We start from the raw sequence: 21,386 nt of genomic DNA, 5'->3' as shown, positions 1-21,386 counted from the left end.
AGGAGAAAGGTCACGGATCACCACTGCTATAGAGAGGTTATTTCACTGCTCTCACGGAAACTGTCGGTCTGAAGAGAACATACTGTCGAGATCTAGCCCTGGCAACCATGGCTGCAGGAAAGCCCATAAAATCATCCCCTGGGATTAACCATTGCAATGTTAGAGAAGGGTGTGACAAGAAGGTAAAAATTCACAATTAAAATAAAGCTATAAACAAGCCCTCGAAAATATGGAGCCAAATTACCGCACACTAGCCAGGAATAGCCTGTCCTGCTGACATCCTCTACCTGCCTCAGGGACAACACAGAGCCATCCCCAAAACAAGGTACGTTTCAGTTTGAGTAGGAATTTCTGGAGCCCTAAGGGAACACCACCACATTAACTAAGCAGCAGCACTGATTTCAAAGTCTCTGTGTAAAAGGAGAAATTTTTAAGTAGCATGATTAGACTAATTAAGTTCTGTTTAGGTTTTAATTTGCCTTTTAAAGATTTGATTATCCACCAGTAAGAAAAGAGACTGATTCTGTCCTGAATTTGATGACAGTGTGTGACACAATTTGCACTGTCAGGCTTACAAATAAATAAATAAATAAATAAATAAATTTAATTATGTCTTATTCCATATGATTGCTATCAACAGCAGGCAACCAACAATGCTGATTGCTATTACTAATAATAAGGTTCTCTCTTACTAGTGGTTCCATTCTGAGAAAATTGATTTCATAAATCCCCACCAGACCATTCCAAATTCTAACTGTGAATAAGAGACATAATCCATTTTTTATTGAGATTAAATTACCTCTTTTTTAATGAATTTAAAAGTTTAAGCTGCAAGCATATGACTAGCGTGCATCAGAACAGAGATACCTAGAACTTACCAAAGAAAATATCCACAGGAATTTCTGAACAACTGGGAAGTTTGCCCATAGGCTTTTTGTATAATAATATATTGCTGCATATATAATTCTATTTTAAAAATAGTATAAAACAAAGAATATAAATTCAAATATTGTTAGAAGATTATGTAAATTTGCCTTTTGTCTACTCACTCTGTTTTTGGAACTTCTTTTCTAAGCCAGTAGAAATCAGATTGGGCTGCATATTTGCGAGTTTGCAACACGTTGCCAAAATAGTCACTTTCTGTAAACTTGAGCTGTGTAAGTAAAGCACAGACATTTTTAAAGCATGTCCAAGGAAACAAAAGATTACCAGAACAATCAGAACTTTTACTTTAAACCACATAATCACCTAATTTTTTTAGCCATTATCAAAGCAAGTATAATGTTCACGTTTGGTAGGAAGAATAAATATTTTGTGAACTTAGTTAAAAAACAGTGGCTGAACAGATCTGCACAAGGGACTAGAATACCAAAAAAGCTCTTCCCTGTGCAGAGAAGTGCTGAGTAAGTCAGACATACACAATGATGAATTGCAGACTGCACATTTCTATGGCTATTGTTAAGACAGCCTCTTTTTTTCAGAAGGAATTTTTTTTATTTTTTAAAGTACATTTTAAAACCACTTTCAAAAATGTAACAAGGCCACATTTTCAGTTTGTTTTGTATTTTATTACAAATATTTCATACTCTGCCCTCTGAGGGTCCTGCCACTGCTTTCTTAGTGTTTTTCACATTAAATGTTTACAGACATATGGCTCCATGCTTCCATAAGCCTCCAAATCTAATAGCAATCACACACATACAACTAACCATGGAAGAAAAATGAATGTTAATACTTTATAAATCCAGCTGATATCCCAACCGTTAGCTTTAAGCAATCTTAGGATATACCCCTAGGATATAATCTTAGGACTTGCTGTACTTCAGATGTAAACTGTGGTTTTGCAACTATGATTAACAAGGGGTTTTGTCATTGACATTACCATTTATCTGGGCAAATACTTCCCTGTGCTGAGTGGTTAAGTTGGTCACACCCTTCTCCTTCTCATTACACTGTCTTCACAGCACCATCTTGCCCCGCTCTTTCCAGGAATAAGGACTAGGCTGGTTGAGTTGGTTCTCCAAAGATTTACCAATAAATTATGTCTCTGTTTAGTGTTTGTTCATGTTCTCTGGCAAAGATGACTGTCACTCTTGTATTTTACTGGCTCAGGATTGAATTTGTGATTCTAGTTTGCCTGTGACTTTCAATAATACGATTCATCACATGCATCCCACAGTTAACTCTTTGGAAAATGGTAAAATAAACCGTTCTTCATCATCTGTCTTCCTGCCTGAGTCTGAACAGATATGGGATCACAAAGGAATTTCCCCACAGTGTCCTTGTCCAACAGCCAGTACAGTAGGCCTGTCTATTTAGTTAGGACGTCTAGGCATGATTATAAGCAACAATCATAAATAAAATTCATAGCCTGGAGAGGTGAGGAGAGCATATATAGGGCATCATGAATTGTGATCTCCTGAGGAAAAACGCGTTAGTATTTTTGAAGATCATTACTTTTAGGAGAAATGCCTTTGGGTTTTTTTCATTTTTATAACTAAACACAAAATTTATGATGCTGTATGTTTAACCTTTAAAATGCTTAGTAGCGGGAAGGGTCTCTTTGCACCCAGGTACATTTTACTCCCAGCAGGCCTCATGGTCATCTTGCCTAGACACACTGGCACTGACAACTTAGACAAGAGAGCTAGCATACTTAATTCAATGTCTAAAAATAACCAGACAAGCAGAACTCCAGATGCATGTCAAACAAAAGAGGAACTTTGATTTTAGACAGCAGAGGAACAGAGCAAAGAATGGCTGCAATATGTAAAAGAAGAAAGCTGCAAGTCTGACACTTACTGTTTTGATGTCTTCATTAATATATGTGTCATTCATTATAAAGTGAGGGTAACCCACTTTTGCCATAACTGCTTTTGCCTTTGAAAAAGAAAAAAAAAAAAAGTGTTAACAGATATAACTATTACTCAGCATATGGCTTTTTTCCCAATTCTATTTCTGCTTCATATTATTATGCCTCCCTGAAGGCATTCTAATTCAACTTCAAATCGACTTGTTTAAAAACTTGGTGCTACAAATGAGCTTTGCATCACAATGTGGAGGGTCCAGTTTCTGTTGTCAGACTATCACAGTGGATCTATTGCTGTCTGCAGAGATTTTGCAGACTTACAGCAATGTGTTTGAGTGCAAAATCTTAACAGCTGATTTTCCCTACTGGTTTTCGTGTTAATCAGATGGTCAAATGCCTGTTTTTACAACATTTTCCAAAAGATTACAAGAAATAACCTGTTTCACTATGGTGCAGTAGCTGGTATGCATCTGACTGTTAAAATAGATTTAATACACAGATATGGATGAACCTGGGTCTCAGCAAGTGCAGACTTGCTTATTTCCACTGAGGGTTGCTTCCATTCACACCTGATGATGGGTGCACGCTTTTCTGAAGGACACTGTACTTTCCTAAAACCACATGGCTAATCTTCATTTCATTCTCCACTTTTATCCATCTGTTTTACAGTCTTTGCCCTTTCCCTAACATCAGTAAAGGTGTTAAAATGAGATACTTCCCTTTTCATTAACTTTGGGGTTTTTTCCTCTTTCAGTCATGACTTGGTCCCACTGTTTATGCAGAATTTGTGTAAAGACTGGTGTGAAGTGATAGGAGCTGTAGATGAGCATTCCCACTTTGTAAATCTATCGCATGAGTATATAAACAGCTTCAGTAATGTCCTCACAGAAATACCAGCAGGCCACCAAGTATCTCTGTGGAAACAACGTGTTTCCAGAAGAAAAGCAGAAGGATACACAAGGATAAGACAACACACAAAATAAAAAAATATGGCAAGTCCATAGAATAAATTAAAGCTATGATGGACTATGATAGCACAAAGCCACTTCTTATGTTTTCAGGATGCTGAACGTAATTTCTCCTTAAGTCTTTGAAATTCCCTGCACTCCTCAAAAATTTTCTTCCAGAGATTTGTTCTTCAAACTCAAATAGCTAAATACAAACAAATATTGTAAGATACGAAATGCAATAAATGGATTAGCCTTTAAACCAACTGCAGCCATACCAACTCCACATTCTGCTTTCTGCGAGCAGAGCCCAGACCTCTCTGAGGCCCCACTGACTTCTATTTCTCTTTTACTGCACAGAGTGGCTGTTCAGAGGAAAATTCCCATTCCTCCACATGGAAATCCTTGCTCCCTTCTTCACTTCCATAGTATCTCAATACAACAGGGCCTCCTATGACAGCAAGAATTAGAAACATCTGTTCCTTGACTATAAGAAGGAAGCTGATGGAGGACTGCCTCCATTTAACCAAAATTATTTTGTCTCTTATTTTTCAAGAAGAAATGCTTCAATTTCTCAATCTCATTTCCAATGTAAAGTCATAATCCTCCATTTGTGACATCACAACTAACTGTGGTTGAGATAATTAAGATGTCACAAACAGAAGATTACAACCTCAGGTAGGAAATTAACAGCAGAAGCTGATGAACTCTGCAGCAAAAAAGATCCAATCATCATGCAAATAACCCTGGTGATTAAAAAAAAAAAAAAAGGAAAACAAATGATGAACAGAAAATATGAAATGAGCCAAATTAACTTTTGAGATAATGTTTTCTCATTTTTTCAGAAGCTACAGCAGCCTTTCAAGATATTTTAAATGCCTCACAGGGGATAAAAAGCAGAGGTGTGGAGAAGGAGCACAGTTCCTCTGCAAGTTTGTATATGATCAAAACTGTATTTGTTTTTCCTGGTGGTGTTGCTAGGTCCAACTGACTGAACTTTGCAAAGAACTGGAAAATTTCCATTTTCCATTTGAAATGTTTCAATCCTAGTTGTTATACTAGCCTTGAGAAGGCAAAGCACAAAACTAATCAATTTTAGTTTTTACTAAGTCAGCTGCTTAAATAAGCTCAGTGGCTCTCAAACTTTCTGCATGTGTTCAAGGGTACCCATCTAATGAATCACCTACAGTAGCCTCTCTTCCGAATTTACTTAATTGAGCCCCTTAGCATTTTGATTAAACAGATTTCATTTAAAAATTAACTTATATGATGAAGAGTAAAACCTTTAAAAACAATTTTTAGTGCAACTTGCAAAAAAAAAAAAATCAACAGTGGTTTTTAAAAAAAGGTAAGTGTGTACACTGTCATTTCACCAATGATATAGCCAGTACAATGTCAATTAAAAATCGTTGATTGTCTTTTGGCACATAAAATAACACTTTTGGCTTTGAGCTATATTATATCCTTTAAAAATGCTCTATTTATAGACTGCCTTCTAAATAGAAGCAAATAAATCACACCTTGCTCTCTCTAAATGCAGATGACTATGAAGCCAGTCTAGATTTCGCAGTGCAGCTTTATTGAAAGAAGCAGAGGTGAGTCCTGCCCTCAAACTCATGGTGCTAATTGTCTGGTTATGACCACAGTATGTCTATCTCCACCATGTGGATATTTTGGGGTCTTTGTGGAATACAGGATCATAGATTAGTTTGGCTTGGAAAGGACCTTTAAAGGTCATTCGCTCCAACTCCCCTGCAATGAGCAGGGGCATCTTCAACTACATCAGGTTGTTCAGAGCCCTGTCCAGCCTGACCTGAATGTTTCCAGGGATGGGGCATCTACCACCTCTCTGGGCAACCTGTGCCATTGTTACACCACTCTCATTGAAGCACATAACTGCCATATTCATCTCGGTCTCCTTCCACAGCAGCCCACTGAGAACAGCAGCTTAGAACTGCCAGGTTTTGTCCCTTTTAGATCCCATTACTTAAACAAATATTTCCAAGGGTGAGTATGATTCCTCCAGGCTCCTTAATAGCAGGTCTGACATCAGCCAACTAAATATCATATATAATCTTATAATATCATAGATAATTATATAATTAATATTTAATTTTATATTTTAGTGACACTTAAATCCTTTAGTCTTTTCATGGCGCTGCTGCATCAGAAAAGGAAGATGGGAAAAGTTCTCCCAACTGGACTACTTCAGGAGAGCTGGGCTCACTTGTCAGGCCACCCATACTCTTGCTTTCTGTCTTTGACAATTGATGTCATGAGCTTAAAATTTCCACATACAAGGAAAAATGGTCAGACACTACTGATATATTTTGTTATAAGGCATACACAAAACCCCAGTAAATAACAGAGTTTGTCTCAAAGAGTTTTTTGAAAGTAAACTCAAAAGCTAATGTTGCTTGTAGTACTTTGATGTTTTAGGAATGGTTAAAGCTGTCTCTATTTTGTAAGAGATATAGCCTGGAGAAAAGGAGGCTGAAGGGAGACCTTATCACTGTCTACAACTACCTGAAAGGAGGTTGTAGCATGGAGGGTGTTGGCCTCTTCTCCCAAGTAGCAAGTGATAGGACAAGAGGAAATGGCCTCGTTGTGCCAAGGGAGGTTTAGATTGGCTATCAGGAAAAAGTTCTTCATGGAAAGGGTTGTCAGGCATTGGAACAGGCTACCCAGGGAAGTGGTGGAGTTACCATCCCTGGAGCTGTTTAGAAGGTGTTTAGACAAGATTCTTAGGGACATTGTTTAGTGCTAGAGTTAGGTTAGGTTATGGGTGGACTCTACGATCTTGAGGGTCTCTTCCAACTGAAATGATTCTATGATTCTATAAGGGTAAATGCAACTTTATTGTATTTGTTATTTAGAAGTTTTTGCCACAAGATGTATATTTTAGAAGTCTGAGCAAGACACACAGACAACTATATATTCTGTAATGACCAAACTCTAAGCTAGACCTTACTAACACTGCATAGACCTTACTACCACTGTAATTCCAATGCCTTCTTAAATATTCCACCAGTCATGTAGGATAACAGATGCAGAAAAGTACACTTTGTTACTACACCAGCAAGTTAATCTGTTATTAGAAAACATAGGTACATGCTTAAACACCATTACAAAGCTTCTGCACCATCTAAAATCACAAATTAACCACATATTTTAGGAGCCTTTTTGAGAATATCTAGAGCAAGAGCTGATGAAGGGCAAACTGTTATGAGGTTGTCAGATGCAATCCACACCTTGCTATACAGCTTCTCCCAGAAAAGGAATGTGTCTCAAATTGGTCCTAATGGTATGTGTGATGCAGTAAAAAATGTAGAGGTGTGCCATGTTCCCCAGAGATCTTACCAAGCTACTGTCTCAGAGCCACCTTATCACCACCATGTAGTGCATACTGGTGTGGGAGGAACAGAGGAATGATCTTGCTTGATCTGAAACAACAAGCACAGCTCTCTTTTTAAAGGTCTGCTCCCAACATCCTGACTCCAGTCTCAGATGAGGTCCAGGCCTACACAGCCCATGCCGGCACTTTGGGCAGGAAGCATGGGCGGCAGACCAGAAAGCTGTGGCACATCTGTAAGTTCCCTGATGCTGACAGTGAAGAACATGCGGCACCTGGTGGAGGGAACTGTTTCCCATAGCCAAAGCAAAACACGTGAGAGGACATAAGAAGTCCTATGAAGTCTCTGGGAATCCCTCCAACTGGGATTCCTCCCAGGGACTTTGCATTAGTACCAAGCCTGTTCAGCTGAAACCAACACACAGCCCATTTTATTTACACAACAGACAGGTTAGAAAGCATTGTAATAAGAGCAGGTTTCTAAATTTGCATGCTCAAAGTCTCTTGCTTCCCTTGCTATCTTCTCTGTTCACTTGAGTAATATCTAACAGTAGTTCAAAGACTACTTATTCAGCACAAGAAAGTGGAAAATTCTTCTACAACTGGCTTGCTCTTTGATAATGAAGTCAGTATTTTCCCCTTGACAAGATTAAAACTATGTTTAAGAGACCAGCCTTCCAGGAGACATGCACACATAGAGCGGGAAAGCAGATTAAATGTGACAAATGTACGGGAACCAGCTACGTGGTAATTGTACACGAATCTGCCATAAACGCACCATGCACAACTTTTTATGGTTTAAAGGCTCATTTAATTCCTATCTCTAATTCACATATTAAATAACCATGTTCATAGGAAGAAAAGGACCAATGGGGTATTTCCCCTGGCTATTGTTAAGTACTCAGCCTACCTTAGGCTGTCGGGTAAATTAAGAAAACTCATCTCTGCAGGCTTCCTCTCTTGCCACCAACAGTGAGAGGCTCTTGCAGGGGCTGACACAGAGCAGTGACATGCTTTACAATATGTCGTGATAGCTGTTTTCTGTCCCCACAGCCAGGCAGAGGACCCGGAGCAGGACTGCACTCTCCACCGCTGGTTACACTAAGTTTGCCCACTGATTTCAACACAGTCAGGATTTTCTCATCAATATGTCTTTCTGTCACAATGAGAACACTGCAAGTCAGTTTACTACAGAGACAAAATTTGTTTATTAAGACCTTTCACTCTTGACTTAACAACTTGTCGACATGGGACAACATATGTTTCAATGCTACAAAGCAACTCAGTTTCCACTCTAGTCAAATTCTCATTTGGCAACTGAACTTGGCATATGAGCCTTCTGAGAGCCTTTTTTGCCCATCAGAGTATGATTTTGATATTTTGTAGGCCTCTTAGCAATGCCAAGTACTGACATATTGTACTTACTGTAGAAAACAAAACGTATATCTCACCCTCGACAAAGTTTTATGAGTCTGACATGGATCTTCTGTATATCAGCTTGACTCGAAATAATTTTGTGAAGATAATTTTCAAGCTTCTAAAAATATAAAAAACTAATACAATTACAGATCACTGAAAAAATAGCATGAAATACATTCTGAAAGCTAAAATCATTCACGGCAAAGCAATGTTCCATTTAATTGCAAAGATTAATTCAGTCTTTATGTACGTGTCTGGTCTTTTCATTTTTCATTGAGAACAGATGATTCAAGAGCCATCTGGTAAAATTGCTGCATAAATATTGCTGCATCCATTTATCCACTTATTTAGGTTTTATGTATAGAAAAACTAGGAAAGTACATTGATGGATCTTGGTAAAACACAGGAAAGTTCCATCACAGGGCTAAAGCCCAGTCTTACAGATATCAATAGGGAGTGTGACACACTGACTTGAGTGGGAGATGGACTGGGCCCACCTTAATGGTGTATTATATTTCCTATGGAGAGGCCACATGAAATGTCAAGTGCAAACACAAGTAAAGCAACAACTCAAAAACGAACACTTGGTCTGAAATGATAATTTTAAGAGTACTCCAGAATATAGCTAATGATCCAACTATTTATTTTTTAACATATCAGAACAATGCAAACTGTGTAAATTTTCAATATTTTTCAGAGCTAGTATTTCATTTAATGATATTTCATGTACCAACACCTCATGCTGTACCATAACCCTCCCCTACATATTTCAATAATTGTTTTGAATGTTTTATATTAATCGATTATGAAGACGGAAAATACAGCTATTGCTCTGGCTTTGTAACAGCTTGAGCCCAGGGAGGGGGGAAAAACATAAATCAAGTGACTTTTGTGAATAAGCACATATTTGAAGTACACATGAAATTGTTTTCAGTTAAATACACACTGTGGTTTCAAAAGTGACCATGTCCATTTAAAAGCTTTCTACCGGCAAATGATTAAAAAAAAAAAAAAACACAAAGAAGTCCTCATCCTTGGTCTTCTCCCTCATTTCTCTCATCTCTGTTCTCCCTTCTGGCCATGCTGCCTGCACCCACAGCCTCTATAAACTGCCGCAGCTCCTTGCTGCATCATTCTGGGAGATCACTGAGTTCACTAACATGGCAGAAATCTATCCAGGTTTTCCCCCTGCTATTTTTCTGCCACATCAATGAGCTGAGTCACTACACAGAGAGAATTAGCAAGTGCTGGAACCAGCACAAGACAATTGCTGGGAACACATGATGTAGGAAAGCAGAGAAGAAACAGCAAAGGGATTGTATGGGGGACTACAGTGGGTCCATGGATTCCCTGACAGGATTGTGTGTTACATTTGTTCACCCCTTTCTCTGAATCAGCTTTTGAAACCAAAGCCTCACTCAAAGTAAACTTCCTGACAAGAAAATATTACCTAATACACTTAAAAAGGGACCACACCGTACATTATGTTCCTAGGAAAAGAAGGGGAAAACGAACAAAAAAATTCTAAGCAAACTGTTTGTTAGTTGAGCTTATATATTCAGTCTTAATATCCACTAGCTATCAAGATGATATTATTATGACTAACCATAAAGTTGCAAGAACCAAAGTTTTAACAGGACTGCCATGCACAGAACAGAGTCAGAAAAAGCATCCATGTACATTAGTGCTACTCTTTCCTGTCCTAAATCCCTTTTGCTTCTGGTTCTCTAGAAGACAGAGACCAAATCATCAGTTCAAGCACTGTGACAGTAATTTCAGTGGAATTAATTTTTCAGTTTAAACTAATCCCACATTTATTTATTTTTTAGCAATAGAATTGAACTAAATTACAGAAAATCTGAAAGAGTCTTACTTATATAAAAATACAAATTCACTGTGATATTTTCTCAAGCATAACTCATTAGTTCAATGCAGCAATATAAATAATATACCTACTCATATTTTCTCCTACCAGCTTTGTTCCAAACTCATTCTGCTGCCAGCAATGCTTAATTTTGCTATGGAATTTATTTGTCCATTTTATTTTAATTCCATTTTCCATTTGTAATCTTGGTATGACAGTTATCACAATTCTACTATTTTATACACAGAACATTATATATGACAGACATAAATGCTGTCTTTCACCAGCAGAACCACAGCACCATAATTTAAATACATTTCTTCATGGCACACAGCAAATATCTTCCTCTGTGATTACACAATGCATAAATGTACTTGTACAGCAGACCAGCACAACTGAGTACCTGCCAAAAGATGTATTTAACATCTAACCATCACTGTCCAAAGCTCCTTAGTCAGTTTTAAGTGCCTCTGGGTTCTCTGTGAAGCTGGGATCACACCTGTAGGCCAGAAGAAAGGACGGTGCACACATATTCAAACTGATTCAGCCCACGCTAGGTCCAGCTATGGCACAATGTCACCACACTAGCAGTGACAGGTTCCCTCCAGCATGGGGATTTCTGCACTGGATTCACCCCTATGCATCTGTGGATCACTTAGGGCATAACTACACCAGGGTTTGTGCAGACAGCTAGGAGATCCTTCAGCTGCACTTCAAATGAGCCAGAAGCAAGCGTTGTGCTCTGAAGCAACAGAGCATCATTAGTAATGTGCTGGTATGAGTATATGTGTGCCTCGTGGTGCATACTGCTCAGCTGCCTTTGACATGGCTCTAATAGCTCACACACCTGAGTTAAGCTTAGACACTTCCTTAGTGCTTTAGAAGACTATACCCTCCTCATGTCTTTATTTTCAGTCAATGCTCTGTGTTTTCCAATAAAATTCACTCTTAAAATAAAAGCAAACAAAAATAAATAAAATGCCAAAAAAACCCCACCACACAACAAGAAAACACAATCCGAATTATCTTTATCTGTCTTTTGAAATAACATTAGATATCCTTACCCAACAAATTTTGCACCAGAATCCTAAGGATTTGCAATGACACAAAGAAAAATCCCCCTTTGACTGGCCTTTGGCACATTAGTGAGCTGCAGAAAGAATGTTGCATTTTTTGTAGAAACTCCTTCCTGGACTCATTTCACTGCTCACAGCCAGAGCTCCTCACTAGTCGACCCGTACTCCCACTATCATGCCACCTCTTGCTAGAAACACACCCACCTTGCTGCAAAACCTTTTCTCCTGTTTTTGTTTAGCTCTGGGAAAACAGCAGGTTTAACAAAAAGCAATGGGCTGACAAAATAAAGGTCTCCAGGGAGCCAGAAAGCCCGGTGTGCTGCTGAGATTGCTGGCACCAAACGCTGAGAGAATTACAGACCCAGGGACCAGGAAAGGGCAAGGAAGCTCTCTCCCCATCACAGCTGTATGGGTTACAAAATACTGCAGCATTTCTTTTGGCAGTTTTTTGCAAAACTCTGAATAACCTGTTCCAGAGAGGGAAAACTTCTGACCTTAGCCTCTGCTTGCATCAGTTTATATTCATTTAACATTTTCAAGGTTATCTTTGCTTAGCAAATGTTGCAGAACAACTTAAAAAAAAAAATAATAATAGAATGTGAAAAATTCTCTTTTAATTTCTAGCCACAAGTGAGAATCAGACTGTCTGAGATCAGACATGACTCGTTCTTACACTACTCTAAAACTGAAATGGGGACTGAAGACCTAAACATAAGCATTACTCAGCTCAGGACTTGCAGGTTTTGTCTGGCTCTAAGGAGAAACTCCTTTTGCTTGAACAGGGACTCCAACCAGCAGTGTTCCAGTAAGCATGCCACCACCAGTTCTATGTGCCACTTAACTACTGGGGAGAAAGCAGATGCACACATACACAAAGAAGTAGGCTGCATAATACAGAAAAAAACATATACAGGAAATGCCCTACTTCCTACTCAAGACCAAATCTCTATTCTAAATCTTTACATACTTTATATTTAAATAAATTATATTTTTGCATTTATTTCCACATTGATAGAACTCAACACTTACCCAGAAAACTGAGCACAAGACACCTCACAGCTCCCTCATGAAGCAGGGAGCCAAGGAAGCATTTATTCTTAGGAACAGCATCCTGGCTTCTGAAAGGCCACTAAAAGAGCACATTTCTGAGTCTGATAACCTCCTTGTGATAAAGCTCCTCTAAAAGTAAATTCCAGAAACACCAGTACTTGAAGCCATTTAAACATTTCACAACTTTGCTTCAGACCTCTGTGACTAGTACAATGCCTGAGCAAGCTGAAATGCTGCTAAGGCTCCTGGTCCTGGACAGCTTGGTGTCCAAGGACTAAAGGTCCATGCCTGAGCACCAGCCCACGTCCCAGCCTTGCTAGGCTTCCCACCTGCTCCCAGTGAGGGGGCAGCTTTCCTTTCAGTGGCTTGGGCAAGCCTATGCAGGACATGGAAATCACCACAGCCAGGAAACACACATTTGTTGGGAACAGAGAGGGAATACCAAGAACATATCTGTGCATACCCTTGTAGGCTCCTCTTCCATACAGAGGATGAGCCTCCCATACCTCAATATCTGTTACTGGTGAGCTGGGGGACTATAATGTCTTTGTAACTGTTCCACTACAGAAGGCAATTTTACTTGATAAAATAACAAAGATAACAAAAGTTAAAGCTGAAACTGTCCAAGACTTCCATCAGGTGATGGAGGACTTCCTGCTCTTTGGAAGAATTAATCTGCCTTTCAGCATGCCAACTCTATCATGTTGCATTTCTGCCACAAAAGTTTCAGGTTCACCCCAGTCCCCAGGCATCTGCAGGTGTGTCCATCCATCTGTCTCTCTCCTCCTATTTCGAGTATGAGATTTGTCACAAGTGTTTTGACGCCATGCTCCCATTCTGCCCTTACGAAGTTGTGGCTGAGTCTGAAAAATGACAGCTGTGAGATCAGGGTTAAACACAATTTCCTCTCCCTTCACCTGTTTTCCACTATTTGTTTGCACAGTGCGCAAATTATTAATGGAACTGACATCCCTGCACAACTGAGTGAGCAGTAGTAGCAGCCAGATAACAAGGGAGAAGCTGACAGCAAAGACCTAACCCCAGAGATAAGAGATAAGCAAACACGCAATGGCTATTATTATACTTTCAACTCTGGCCAACAGAGATGAACATCTCCTGTGGTTACTGAAAAGAACAGCCCAGTCCTCTTGAAAAAGTTACATTAAATGCAGGATGGAGAGAGATTATTCTTTGAGTTCAAAAATTAAAAGTTTGAAATGAGAAATAAATATTTGGCTTTAACGAAAAAAAATGTTTTTAATGTGATGGAAAGTGAAGGTTTATTTTTGTTCAGAGGAAAGCGTGTAACACTTCTATGCTAGAAGTAAAGTACCTTGCATTCTTGGAATCTTCCAAGCGAAAAATGTTACTCTAAACATTGGCGTTTTTTCCAAACAGCTATCTCAAGGTCGGTGTGGGATTGGCAGCCTCAATGTCCCAACCAAAATCCAGACTGGGTCAGTAGAGCAAAGTTTTCAAATCCCTAACACAATTTCTGAGCCCTGCAGCATCTACTTCACTTCCTGCTTCCCACTGAGTCGTCCCCTTTTCTTCACATGCCCAAGGCACATGGTAGGATCAAGATGAGTTACACCATGAAGATAAGCTCCTGTTATACATTTAATGCCCAAGGAAACTGCAGACATGTAGGAAAAGAGTAAAAATGTGACTCTGCCTCTTCTCCAATCCAACACATATTTCAGCTTTATCAGGAGACTTGCTCATTTCTCCCTGCAGTGCAACTGCTACCGTATGGTCAGGACCTCAAATTTTTGAATCCAGCCAAAGACTACCCTAATTTCAGAAAGTTCATTTCCACAAAGGAAAAGTGTGGCCAAGTTTCAGTTGGCACTAAGCAGAAATATGTTTACCAGTTTAGAAATGACGAGGGTCTTTCAAGAAGATTTGAATCAAACTTCCTAGTAAAATTGGAAGTCAGAAGCCATTCCATTGGCTTTTGAACAGGAATGAAGTGCTTAAATGCAACTAGAGCCTTTGGAAATTTCTCCCCTTCCTAGCTCTTCTGAAGTGACTCTGGCAGCTTCTATTAGGGCTCTGAAGCAGTCTTACACTTTGTGAAGTCCTCTGAGATTCTTGAAACAAAGGTATAAAGTAATCTTAAAAGTACCTGTAAAAGGTCTCTTGCGATGTTTGGTTTTTAAACTCCATCCCCCTCTTTTACAAAGTATTGTTCTGTCAGCCTTGTGCTGGCCTTCATTCCAGAAAAATCCCACTTGAGATATGGGAGGTGCTGAGAGCTGGTTCTTCTGTCATATTTTTGCATTATTTTGCATAGTAGGAGTCCACAGACCCCACAAAGCACAACAGGCATTTCTTCTTTTTGTAGAGCACCCAGTAATCAGCATGGCATTAAGCAAGATTATTTTCAGCTCCTGAAGCTGTAGTGTCTGGCCTTTTTCTGGGTATGCCTCAGATCTTGATGAAAAGTTATTTTTCAGAACTGTATCTAGTGCAGGCGCTGGATGGTCTATGTGAACAAATGCAGGAGGCTGCATACTCCATGAATGTATTGCTGTGGCAGGGTTATATGGAAGCAAGAGAGAGCACAAGAAAAGAACAGGCAATGATGATTCTCTGATTTCCCCACTACAAGAACATAGGGGAAGAACACAACATTTTCCAGACAAGCAAAAGGAGATGCTTTCTCACATAGAACACAGGGAGGCAGTGGAACTCATTGCCTTGGGAAGCTGCCGATGACAAAAACTGTCATGGACTCAAAAAGTTGTTAGACAAACTCACAGTAGAAAAATATGAATAAATACAAAGACACCACTTCTGGCTCAGGAGGCAGCTGAGCTGCAGATTGTCAGAGGCCAGGAGAGGATAGCAGGAATATATCCCTTTATGCTCGCCCTGTCCTTATGTTCATCTCTAAACATCTGCTACTGTTTGGCCACTGTCCGAGACAGACACTGCACCTCTCATCTGAGCAGCATGGCTGTCATGTTCATAGTGAAATCACCCAAATGTGGAGGGGGAGAGACCACAAAGAACTGTGAAAGATGGCAGGGGCTCAGCTGGTTGACTGGAGGGCTGGATATGGCCAGTAAGGTCCAGCTGAGAAGCAAATGGCTTCAGTGGAATAACCCATGGACACCTACCTCATTTAAAGTACCTACACTTTGTTAAATCAGGGGCTTGTACAGATGGCTCTTGATTTCCTAAGGGCTATTGGCCTAAATTACACTGCATTATCCTGGGAGGTTTGCTGTAGCTCTCTGAAGCAGCAGAACAAACCCTGCAGGCTAAACAAAGGTACCTAAACACTGTCTGAGAGAAACACCTATAGCTAGGCACTATCCTTACATTTTCCTGTGGTCTTCTTGCCTCAGTCTTCAGACTCAGAGACATGTGAAGAAAACAAATGTTGCGTATACATACAACTTCCTTAGAGAGAAATAAAGCCAAGCAGCAGGCAAGTTCAGTAGGAAAAAATGATTGCACAGTGACCTTGGGGTTTGTGCTCCATGGCCTAAAGAGGTTAATAATATTACAGAAAAATCTTATTAGAGGAAAAATAAGCTTTTTTTGGCTTATCATCCATGATTTAAAAATAGCATTGTAAAGCAAAAAAAAAATAACTTCCTACAATACAGACAATTTTACAGAAGATTTGGAAACTTCCAAAAAACAGGCTTTTTTGTAAAATCCTCTTTTTCAAGCTTCCTGTTAAACTCAAGTGCAAAGGCCGTTTCAGGAGGTTAAAAAAAAAAAAAAAAAGAAAAAAAAAGTTATTAATAAAATAATGGCTGCTGCCCAGGAAAGGGAATAATTTTACATCTCAGTGATGATCTTCCATTGAATGACCCTTTGAAGAGCACCAGCAATAAATTACCATTTTAAAGATGAGAGCCCTGATTACACAAAGTCATGTCAACTGAGTTTCAGTTGCGGGTTCTCCCTTTTCCTTGTGCCCCCCCCCATTACAAAACGCAGTTGTCAATACCATTTGGCTGACATAGCTGCAGTCTGCACCTTTGTTGTAAGGGAAACAAAAGGCTCTCCTCTCTCCCCTTCCCTGTCATACACCATCCTTCTCAGAGGCTGCAAGGTGGCCTGGAGCTCACCTTGTACCTCAGCATCTGACAAGGGATTTTTCTGCTCGGCTTCTGTAACTCACAGGCCATGTACTTCAAGACTATTGCCAGACACACTCTTGGAGCTGCATTCATTTGAATGATTTCTCTGTTCTTCAAATGAGAGCAAAATTTAATGACCTTTACAAAAGAGGGAGGCTAAAAGGGCAAGAAGAGGAACCTTTTGCTGTTATTTTTTTAAAATCAGAGATCTCAGCTGAAAATTTGGGAGGTTAACAGGCATAATTTAAGGAAATTTCAGATTATAGTCAAATACAGAACAATAAAGCAAGGCTTGCACAGAGCAGAGGAAGGAGGACAGGGTAGAAAACGAAGCATCACAGCACAGAGCTGAATGTTTCTCTCTGGCTCAGAGATCCTTTGGAAGCAGCATGAGCTCCATCCAGAGAGCTAGGTGAAAACTGCACATGAAGACAGATCGAGTCACCTTACCCTGCTAAAAACTTCCTTTGCAAGATTGGCTTTTAGATGGTCTGGTTTAAATCCATGTTTCAATCACAGAAATCACAGAAAGAGAGGAATGGAGGGAGGATAGAAGGAAATTATTAGATGTTATCTCATTATATTGTTTTGTTACAGTCAAACCTTAACTGGAAAGTATACAAGGGCTAATTCTGATTCTCAGAAATCAAGGGTGCAAGACGATTGTTCCCTATGTCACACGGACTAGTTGATTTGATTCTTTAAATATAGTGTGGGCTCATCAAATTAAAAATGTCCCCTCTGAGTAACTTAAAACAGCAAAACAGACACAAAGAGAGTCACAGACAGAAAAGCTTTTCAGTGATTAGATGGAGCTGACAGGCTGCCGAAAGCAATAGTCAAGCATTGATTCTACCAGAGGGCCTTTTGTAAGTCCTTTGGAGGTCAATGATCCTTTTGATTGCAAAGCATCAGGCTGACAGCAAGGTATACAAGTTTGTCCTCAGCCAAGCTCACAAGAAAGGTGGGCATCCGTTCAGAAAAGAGACAGCAGAAAACACGCAAAACAGTGAGTATCCAAATCACAGAGGGAATTTGCAGTTAATTCTCTTTAAAGCCTGCCAAGTCATTTGCATTACAGTGTCATCTTCTAAAGATACAATTAGCATAAGGAACTGAAGAGTAGTCTAAGATGAGATGTTTTTCTAGGAAGGCTCTCCGTGCCCATAGTCCAGACATCCAGATCCTCCATTGACTTTATTCTTTATTCAGTAAATGAGTAAAAAATTCATTTATGGCCAAAATATGCCTGAAGTTAAAGGAAAGGGTAATGACAAATTAAATGGATAACCTGGAGAAGGCCCAGTAAATAAAACTCAACAGGTTTCTACAGTTCCTTTCTTTCCAGAGCATTCAAAGAATTCAAGAATGCAATGAGATTAAAAACATAGAGGAAGAGCAAAATATATGAATCACAGTCACTTCCATGCAGCATATGGTTCTGCCATAGAACTTCAGGCAGAAGCTCTACTCTGCATTGCTATATAGGACAATGTGACAGCTACTGACGAAAACCTAAAAGATCAAGACATTCTTTACCTAAGTAATAACTTCCTTCCTTTACTTAACTGATAATAAGAATAGAATTAGAATATTTTAGTTGGAAGGGACCTACAACGATCATCTAGTCCAACTGCCTGACCACTTCAGGGCTGACCAAAAGTTAAAGCAGATTATTAAGGACTTTGTCCAAATGCCTCTTAATCGCTGTTCCTCATGGGACATTCCTTCCAGCCCTTTCACCACCTTTGTTGCCTTCCTCTGGACTCATTCAAGGGTCTTCACATCCTTCTTAAATGTTGGGGCCCAGAACTACACACAGCACTCAAGATGAGGCTGCACCAACACTAGATACAGCAGGGCAATCACCTCTTTTGATTGTCTGATTATGCTGTGTTTGCTGCACCCCAGGATGTGGTTTGCCCTCTTGGCTGCCAGGGCACACACAGCTGATTCAGATTGAGCTGCTGTCAACCAGCACCCCCAGATCCCTTGTTACGCCTTTCCCATTTTATAATTGTGCCCAGTACTACTCTGTCCTAGGTGCAGAATCCAGCATTTGGACTTTTTAAACTTCATCCCATTAATGAACTGCCCAATGCTCCAATCTATCTAGACCCCCTGCAAGACATCTTGTCCCTTCAGGCAATTAACAGCATCTTCCAGTTTAGTATTATCAGCAAACTTGCAAATGGTGGATACAACTCCTGCATCGAGATCATTGGTGGAAATATTGAACAGAACTGGCTCTAGGATTGAGCCCTGAGGAACACCGCTGGTGACTAGTCACCAGCCAGATGTAGCCACATTCACTACAACCCTCTGAGCCCTGCTGTTCAACCAGTTCTTCACCCAGTGCATCATATGCCTGCTCATCTCACGGTTGGACAACTTGTACAGAAAGGTGCTGTAAGGGATAGTAGAGAATCATAGGACAGAATCATAGTATCAAAAGCCTTATTAAAATCTGGAAAAATTATATCCACCATCCTCCTTTCACCCACTAGGCCGGTTACATTATCATAGAAGGATATCAGATAAATAATTAAGCAGGTTCTGTCTTTTGTTCTGGAAATATAAACAAGCAGAAGATGCTCACATAGGACAGAAATTTATTTCTAAGCAGAATATCCTACCCCATGATGACACAACTTGCTCTTAGTTCAAGAACAAACCAAGCTCCCTCCTAAACTATGAAATCTATGGCATTGGCAGTATCCTTACAGTTGCAGGTGACACCTATTGACAAAGAAATTTCACTTTTACAGATCTATGTAATAAAGTAATATTTTTTTTTCTGAACAATCAAACACCCCCACTTCAAAATTCCTGTTGTCTGTGCTGCTTTATTGAAGTATAAATATTTAAAAAGTGACAGCATAATGTACTGGGCTCATGAGATTTAACTGGAACAGAGTAACAAATTTGGAAGGTCCTGTTGTATTATAAATCTTAGATATCCCCAGTGAATTAACTGACAATACATGTAATGAATCTATTTCTTGAATTAAAAACATGCCCACCCGAATGTCCCAGGACAAATCCAATATCTACTATTAGCAATAATAGCATTTAATAAACATACACAAACTCCATGTCTGGAAATTTACCAAAATGTCTCTCTAGACTCTTTCCTTCTAGCCAAGTAGCTGTTTCTGTGAATCTGAACTTAAACTTGCAGTCGTAAGTCCTAACACATAATTGTTGCTGCAATTTCTAAGTCATTACGTAACACTCGTGTTTACAAGCTTGACCTTGTTCCTATGTCAGTAAACTATAAAACTGTTGTTCAGGTCAGTGAGAATGGATTTAAACCATTTGCTACTCATAGTACAATGGCTTGTAGTGTTATTTTTTTTGTACTGCTTAAATTTAGTTCATCATGCATTGTTTGGCCCAGATTCAACCTATTAACTTTAGAAACTTAAAGGAGAAGTCTGAATTGCGAGCAGAGTGCCATGATTCCTAAATGAGTCAACAGAGGAAAACAGGCGTCTCTACCTACAAAATATCTAACTGACCTTCTGAACAAAACTCTCCTTAAATTGGGAAAGGAAAAGCTTTTTAGGGAGTTTATTAGTTTGCAGCAATGCTTGTATTGTTTCTCTGCTGAAAGGCAGGTACCGAATTTTGAACAACATGGTTAAGCAGATTATTTGCTAGAAAATTCACCATCAGACTTGTATATGTCTGTAAAGGTATATAGAAATATCTCTACTAAGGAAATCATTATAAAATCTTCCTGCTCTTATTTTGTACCAGATTTGTCAAATATCTAAATTACAGATCATTATATTTCTAATGGTATTTCTAGTAAAAAACAACAATAACAGTCAGTAAGAAGTAATAACTACAGTCCATTTACTATCAAGTTAGTAGGAAATAAATGGCATCTTACTATTGTTCTCTTGCTACAGACTTTATTTGTGCATTTATGCGGCGCTGTTTCATTTGCATATCTGTGAAGAGCACTACTGTGTAAAATGTAAATAGTCTGTACGTGGAATTTAAAACTTTCCATTGACAAAATATCTCCACAGCCTTTTCATGAAAATTACCAAAAAACTTTGAAGTCTGTGTTTGTTTATAAATCAAGACACCTCTATTTTTATTCAAGTACAGTGAGCAAGAACAGTTCAGCTACAGTTGCATGTCAGTTTATTCAAAGAGGGCATTTACTAATTCAGTGATATCCCATTGCCTCAACAAATAAGGAGACTGTCCTACACGCTGCTTTCCATTTTTATTTGTTTATGCCTCTTCCAACTGCTGCTCTGGGGGCAGAGCTCTGCATTTGGGCAAGCTCCCTTTCCACATATCACATGTTGTAAACACAGGAATGGAGGGAAAAGGGAGCTTTGAGTACCTCCTCCTGCCTTCACCTTTACCTCCAGCATTTTATTGTCACTTCATCTGAATCTAATCAGGACCAGCAATACCATCCTTGATCATAACACTTCATAACTGACGTTATTCTCTCAGGAGATAGGTACTCAGCTGGGATGGTCATTGCATTCCTAGAAAATTGCTTTCAAGGTAGACTTCCCACCATGACACTGAAGAAGGTACGAGACCTGGACTATTCTCATGACCCCTTCTAGGCTGGATCTTCCATCTTTACACCAAGTACCCTGAGCTGCCACAGATGTTTTCAAAACCATTTTGTATCTGTAGGTGTGCCCCTGACATCGCAATCAAGCTGAAGACTTTGTCAAGAAAAGCCACTGTACAGGCAAATCTGAAATGAGTTCAAAGTCTACATCAGC

The 21,386-nt window shown here is 39.4% G+C and overlaps 1 protein-coding gene across 2 annotated transcripts in view; it reads right to left on the bottom strand.

Annotated features, from left to right (window-relative positions):
* PHEX (phosphate regulating endopeptidase X-linked) overlaps positions 1 to 21,386 on the bottom strand; it is a 109,335-nt gene that overhangs the window by 35,887 nt on the left and 52,062 nt on the right. For both annotated transcript variants that reach the window (XM_082052560.1, XM_082052561.1), the window contains 2 exons: positions 2,803 to 2,880; positions 1,050 to 1,153 (listed from right to left, as the gene is read on the bottom strand). In XM_082052560.1, coding sequence (XP_081908686.1) covers positions 1,050 to 1,153; positions 2,803 to 2,880 — 182 coding nt within the window. The remainder of the gene's footprint in view (positions 1 to 1,049; positions 1,154 to 2,802; positions 2,881 to 21,386) is intronic.

Source organism: Streptopelia decaocto (assembly GCF_964273445.1).
Source record: "Streptopelia decaocto genome assembly, chromosome: 1".
NCBI classification, from domain to species: Eukaryota; Metazoa; Chordata; class Aves; order Columbiformes; family Columbidae; genus Streptopelia; species Streptopelia decaocto.
This window is presented reverse-complemented; position numbering and strand designations above follow the sequence as displayed.